General features: G+C 45.7%; 1 protein-coding gene across 2 annotated transcripts in view; it reads right to left on the bottom strand.

The window, feature by feature from the left end:
• Positions 1-6,527, bottom strand: part of ZNF354A (zinc finger protein 354A) — a 28,909-nt gene extending 22,382 nt beyond the window's left edge. The window contains exons 1-4 of one of the 2 annotated variants that reach the window (XM_082837154.1): positions 6,431-6,527; positions 5,286-5,373; positions 1,277-1,403; positions 264-359 (exon numbers count right to left, since the gene is read on the bottom strand). In XM_082837154.1, coding sequence (XP_082693280.1) covers positions 264-359; positions 1,277-1,403; positions 5,286-5,318 — 256 coding nt within the window. In that variant the 5' untranslated portion in view covers positions 5,319-5,373; positions 6,431-6,527. Of the gene's footprint in view, positions 1-263; positions 360-1,276; positions 1,404-5,285; positions 6,407-6,430 lie in introns of those variants that run through there. The other variant, XM_082837153.1, reaches the window with a different exon arrangement.
• Between the last annotated feature and the right edge of the window lie 343 nt (positions 6,528-6,870).

Genomic DNA, 6,870 nt, shown 5'->3' with positions numbered 1-6,870 from the left:
CACTAAGTTTGCTGAATGAATGCATGACAATGTAGCCCTCCTCTGAAACAACAGGAAATAACAAGAAAAAAGATCCTGAGAGATTCACCAGTGCAGTAATTAGCAGGGAAGAAGAGGAAGCTTGTGTCTCGGGGCCTTAGCGTCCCTTCTCCACAACTTCTTGAGGACTGAAAACCTGCAGAAATTTCCCTGACCAACATCTCCGAGTTGCACATGCACTCATTTACCAGACTGCTGCCTGCAGAGATTCCCTACCCACTTACCTAGAGAGGAGCCTCCAGGGCTTTCTTTCACTACCTTCCAGGGATCTTCTCCTTGCTGCAACAGGGAGATCACCTCGGGTTTGGAAAATGGGAGTCCTGCTCATAGACCAAAAAGAAGAAAAAGAAAAAAAAGACTTGATTTTGCCTTGACACAAAGAGGTATCTGAGATCTGAGCGGAAAACTCAAAGGATGATACAGAGAACTTCTGTGGGATGCTCAAGTTGTGCCCCCACAATGTGAGGGGTGTGTTAGGGTAAAAGCAAGGGGCAATACAACATTTAGTTGTATGTTAGTGAAGTATGATAAACATGCAGACTTGATTAACAGGGTGCTAATAGCTTTCTATACAAGAGGGAATATGTATACACTGTTAAATGTACAGATTAAATTAATATTTGTAACAGGTATCTGTGGAGAGGATTATGTACCAAGTAGCTTGTTTAAAATGAGAAAACACTATCTGACTCCCTTTGAAAGATGGCAGCAATCAGCAAACTATGGGTCATAGGCCAAATCTAGGCCGCTGTCTGTTTATGCATGGCCCTTGAGCAAAGAATGGTTGAAAAAAAGAAAAGGAATATGTTACAGAGACTATATGTGGCCCACAAAGCTGAAAATATTTACTCCCTGGCCCTTTACAGAAAAAGTTTGCTGACCCCTGTAAAAGAGAATTGAAAAAAGCCAGTGCTGGGTCAGAGAAAAAGGTTGAGGGATACTCTCTGTTAAGAGATGAGCAAACACATCATAGTTCAATCACAGTGGGAAAATGTTGCCTGCAGTCACTGCAGTCACATTTCTAATGTGCAGCTCTGTAGATTGTCCCATCCATGGGGCAACTCCATACCTACGAGGGAGAAAAAGGTTTTCAGGTTTATTTATGGAGATCCAGTTTGTACACTGCTAAGGCAAAACTCAGCTAAAGTTTTTAATGACCCAGGGCTTTTATCCAGGAAATCAGATGCTGAGGTATCCCAATTTCTGAATTCCGTACCTACAGGGGAAATTTCCTTACCCAATGAGACAAGGTTACTATAGTTCTCCAGCATCACATCTTGGTACAAGTTTCTCTGTGAAGGAGCCAGCTTTCTCCACTCATCCCGCGTAAAGAGCACAGCCACATCTTCGAACGTCACTGACAGCTGTAGAGACAAACATCCCAGCTCACCCAGGACCATCCATCACACAGGGTGAAAAAGGCGGCAGTGGGGAGTAGACGGGCTACCATGAAATGCTTCTATATTATTCTAGGTTCTGAAGGTTCCAGGTCATTTGTTTAATGAACAATTGACCAATGACAAATATATATTGAGTAGCATGAAGTATGAACCAGGCCCCGAGTTAACTGCTACAAGAGATGTGTGGAGGTATTAAGGTCATTAGTGGGAGTGTTAATTAGAATTATCTTCCTGTTGGCAACTTGATAACATACATTACAAGTTTTAAAATGTGCATACTCTTTAACTCTCCAATTACTATATTTGTTTTATAATGAACACTGAACAAAAATGCCCATGCAAGGACATTTATCATGGTGTTAGTAACAGCAAAGAAATGGAAACAACCTCAATAATCACCGAGGGAGACTAGTGTAAATAAGGCACTCTGTGCTCCCTAAAGCTTGAGGACAGTAATAATGGAAATTAAAATAGCTATAATTTATTGAATGCTTTTTTCAGGCTAAGTACTATTCTTAGAGCTTTATATTAAACTTTAGTGTATATCTTTATTTTATCTTCACAACAACCCCATGAAGAAGGTACTATTATTGTGTCCATTTTACACAAAAGAAAACAAAGAGAAATTTATCCAAGTCACACAACTGGTATGAAGGAAAAACTCACTCCTCCTGCATGTCTCCTCTACTCTTAATACAACACTACTTCACTTCTGACACCAGATGTGGGGTTTTTCCACACACCAAGCAATTGTGGGACACCAGCTGAGTGTCCTACAGTTAAACTCAATTCTGACACCTGAAGATAGTGTCAGATTCCCACAAGACTGGCCCTCTTTCAATGTCAATCACAAGTCCAGGTTGTTACCTGTGCTGCTGACTGACTGGCTATAAATTGGAGGTTTCTACAACCCTCTCCTCAGGTTTGATTAATTTGCCAGAGTGGCTCACAGAACTCAGGAAAACATTTACTTACTAGATTACTGGTTTATTATAAAAGAAGATATAGGAACTGGCAGATGAAAGAGAGGCACAGGGAAGGGGTGCACAGCTTCCATGCTCTCTCGGGATTCACCATTCTCTCCGACTCTCTACATGTTCACCAACCTGGAAGAACTCTGAACACTTCTGGGTTTTTATGGAGGTTCATTACATAGGCATGATTGATTAAATCACTGACCATTGGTGACCGATTCAACTTTCATCTCCTAGGGTGGCGACAGATGGATAAGAGGGGTTATCGGGGGGCAGGACTGAAAATTCCAACACTTTAATCAAGGTTGGTTCCCCTGGCAATTAGCCTGCATCCTTAGGTGGGGTACAAAAGTCACCTCATTAACATAAACTCTGGTGTGGATACAAAACACACCAATTTTGCCTTCATTGCTCTGAAGTAATTTCAGGGATAAAAATCATATATTACTAACCACTTAGGAAATCACAAGGGTTTTGGAAGTTATGTGCCAGGAACACGGACAAAGACCAAATATATATTTAATATTATGAATCACAATATCACAGCTGGTCAGTGGTAGAGGTAGAATTGCAATCCAAGGAACTGCCTCTCAACGCCTATCTCATAGGGTTAAGAAATAAATGATAATCCATACAATGGAGATAAAGAGTAGTGATGGTAGCACAACACTGTGAACGTACTTAATGCCAATATACTCAAAAATGGTTAAAGTGGTAAATTTAATCTTATGTATATTTTATCAAAATAAAAAGTTAAAATGATAAAATAAAAAAATACATACATACATATGTACACATGTACATAAATAAATAACAAATAAATAAAGATGCACAGAAAATTATTCTGAGGGCTGCATACCAAAGGTATGACCGTGATTATCTCAAGATGTTGGGGTAAGAGTGATTTTACTTTTTTATTCTCTGAAATTTTTAACATTAACATGCAGTGCATGTATAAGATAATTTATTGGCACACGGCGGGGAATACAAGAAATGATCTTTGCCCTCAAAAGAATTTACAATCCAACTGGCAGACAAGAAAAACGCATGAAACAATCTGAACAAGAAAAGTGGCGCTGGACAGGACCATATACCATTTCCTGGTTCAATCCTCATTTTAGAGATGAGAAACACAATGTCCAGGGCAGTTAAGATACCAGGTCACATACTTTTTCAATGGCAGAGACAAGACGATAACTGAAGTTTTCTTTTAACCCAGCACTTGGTGGGTATATTCTCTCTCTGGTCTTAAATGTCCTGTCACTGAGTTTTACACACAAGTCCACATGGTACTGATGTATCGGCAGCAGGTGAGGTTAGGGAGAAATGTCACATAGGACTCACAAGCAGGGATGGAGAAGATTCTGGGTAAGAGAGCAGCCTGGCTCTGTTGGAATGGAATGGGAAAGGCTTAGAAAAAAGTAGCCCAAATATGCAGAGGCAGGTCCTAGCCACAGTCTCAGAAGATCAACCACTACCACATTTCATGGGTCCAAAAGATACACACCATCACATTGCAGAGAACTCTGGTAATTTGGGGGCCAGGCCTGCCCCGTGTTCTGAAAGATATACCAGAGGAAAGGCTGGATGATAACTAACATGAATTTAGAGGCCAGACATACCTGGGTTTGATTTCAGGTTACCTGACTTCGTTGAGCCTCAGTTTCAAGTGTAAAATGGGGGTAATAACTTCTGCTTCGCTATGAGAGTGAGAACAAAGGTGAAGCCCTCAGGATATTCCCCAGCGACGTTAACTACTATTGTTAGATGAGGATGAGTAAAGGAAGGACACTGTACAGTCATTTCTATCTACCAACAGTAGATAGATAGACATCATGAACTAGAATAATATCGTTTAGCTACCACAAGCACCACATATTGAACATCTACTATGTGCCTGGCCCTGATATGAACGCTTTCCATGTACTAACTCCCAGGATTCTCTCATCTACCCTTTGAGGTAGGCCCGGTTGTTGTATTCATTTTACAGGTGAAGAAACTGAGGCACACAGAGGTAAGAAACTGAAGCACAGAGAGGTGGACTTATTTGCCCAAGACCCATTAACAGCAACAGAGGAGATGGGCACAAACCTGGCCATCTGGCTCAAAAGCCCCACTGAGTAATCACTGTATACACTGCCTCTCCACTACCAATATCCCATGAAACTCTCACTGCTGCTTCCTGAGGAGTCTTCTCTCTGCTCTTGGGAGTCAAGAGACCTCTCCATCTATGTCCCCACCAACATGGCTATCCTTTGTTCACACAGTGGCTCACCTGGATGGGGTCCCATCCTCATTCTCACAACATAAAGATGAAAATGGCAGGTCAATATCAGTTTTCAAGAGAGTGACAGAAGCAAGGCACATGATCCAGAAAGTTAAGATGGAGAAAAAACTAAAAACTATGGACTGGGAAAAGACTGGCAAAGGTATCATGAGGATTTCTCACGGGCGGAAAGAAAAAGAAAAGCATTCTGGCCAAGGGTAGGGAGGGGGACATGACTGAGCAAAGGAGGCAGGCCAGAAAGGAACTCTGCCAAGTGCGCACATTTGTTTGTTCTGACCCTAAGTGGTATAAGACGTGTGGCATCTTATCTATCAATTCAGTAATCATACAGTGAATTGAGATTAATGAATAAAAGAGTGTCTATTAGAAAAAAAAAAAGAGAAACACAGGCCATGGATTGGGGGGTTGGAGGCAAGCATTCCCTACGCAATCTACCATCCACCAGGGTGGACCAACTCTTCCAAGGGAGAAGGACATTGGCTCCAAATTCTGGCGAAGACTGTACTGGGGAGAAAACGTCAGTTTAAGGGTAAAAAACCAAAAAAACCCATCTGTCTCTAAGACCTGAGATGGCAATGAACTCACCTGAGACCTTGCTTCCCTCTGTTCAGTAGCCATGTCCTCTTTCTGGGCAGTTTCCCCTTAGGATGGGAGAAGTCTCCAGAAGCCAGATCTGAGAGAAGAAAAAGGGAGCCAGGAGGAAGCCCCTTCTGCTTTCCACCCCTCAGAATCAGCAGCTCTGAAACCTTTATATCACTTGAAAATGATGCCAAGTGCCCTCAGAGAAGGAAGTCAGAAGGAACGAGGGGTAGACAGGACCAGAGAGAAGGGCTGGGTCATCCTGGTCCAGGCCCAGCTCTTTCCCTGGCTCAGAGGAAAAGGTCCTAGGACTCCATCAGCAGTAGCAGCAACTCCCTGAGCCTCACCGCGTGCCAGGCACTACCTATCAATACATCATCGGGTCCCACAGCACAGTTGGCACTGTCAGCACCCCATTTTATAGATCAGGAAACTGAGGGCAGAGTGGGAGCAACTTGCCCCAGTCCACACAGCCAGGGAGGGTGGCACCAGGATTCCAAGCACCGCAGGCTCCAGAGCACCTGCTCTAACCTCCCTGCGTGCATGTGACAACTTTTCTCCACCTCAAGCCTTCCCACCCAATTCCTCCCCCTCCTGTCAAGTAAACAATTTCCAGATTTCTAGAGAAAGCTGTTTCGGAAAGGGAAAACATCAGCTCTCCTATGGCGGGGAGAGGGCTGCTGTCTTGAGGAAAGGGCACAGAAAACCAAAGACCTGGGTTCCAGTCCTGGCTCTGCCACTGGGGGAACCCGGCGACTCACTTCTCGCGCAAAACAAGCCTGTCACTCGGGAATGCAGGGGTGGTGATAAAGGGAGGAAATAATTTTCTCACGTTCACTGCCGGCCCGAAACAAATTCAAACGCCCGCAGGCGCTGGGCAGGTAGCGCGCTGGGAACTGGTCGGGAAGAAGCAGGAGGGTGGCTGGGTCCAGCCAATGGGGACGAAGTGCCCGACCTGTCTCGTTCAGGGGCACGTCAGTGGGACGGCTGGGGGCGACAGGCGGACAGAGCCAGGGGTGCCCGGCTCTCGGCCCGCCGGCCCCCACAAAGGCCCGGCTCGCGTCTCTTGGGCCTGTGCCCCATGCCCCGGCGACGCATCCTCCCGAAGCCCGGTCCTCCCTCCCACATCCTGCCTACCCCCCGCCGCTCACCTCGCCCAGGCCTCGGGGGTTCCGCGGGCCACAGGCTGGAGGCTCCGGAACTGCCACGGCCGGACAGCAGCTTCCGCTGGGGACTCCCCGCGGTGCCGCCTGGGCGGACCTCTGGCGGGTAATCAGCTCGCGCCAGCGGCAAACGCCCGACGCCCCACGTAGGTCCGGGAGGGGCGGGGCAAGGACAGTCGCGAGCCCCTCTGGGAAATGTAGTCCAAGTGAGAACAAAAGATCCTGGGAAATGTAGTTCTTCGAGCTTGTCTGCGAGGAGAGCCCCGGCTGAGCCTGTCACTTGTCCAGACTCCATTCTGGGTTCGTGGTCGAGCTCCCTGGGCTGCTGGCTCCTGGGTTCCCAGTTCTTCCAGGAGGAAACAGAGGTTCCTACAGGGCAGTGACTTGTAGCTCTGCATCTGTGTAAATGATAGCAAAGCAAGTAGACA

The sequence above is a fragment of the Leucopleurus acutus genome, assembly GCF_964270905.1.
Source record: "Leucopleurus acutus genome assembly, chromosome: 3".
Classification (NCBI taxonomy): domain Eukaryota; kingdom Metazoa; phylum Chordata; class Mammalia; order Artiodactyla; family Delphinidae; genus Leucopleurus; species Leucopleurus acutus.
Note: the sequence above shows the minus strand (reverse complement) of the source record. Positions and strands in the feature narration are given on the sequence as shown.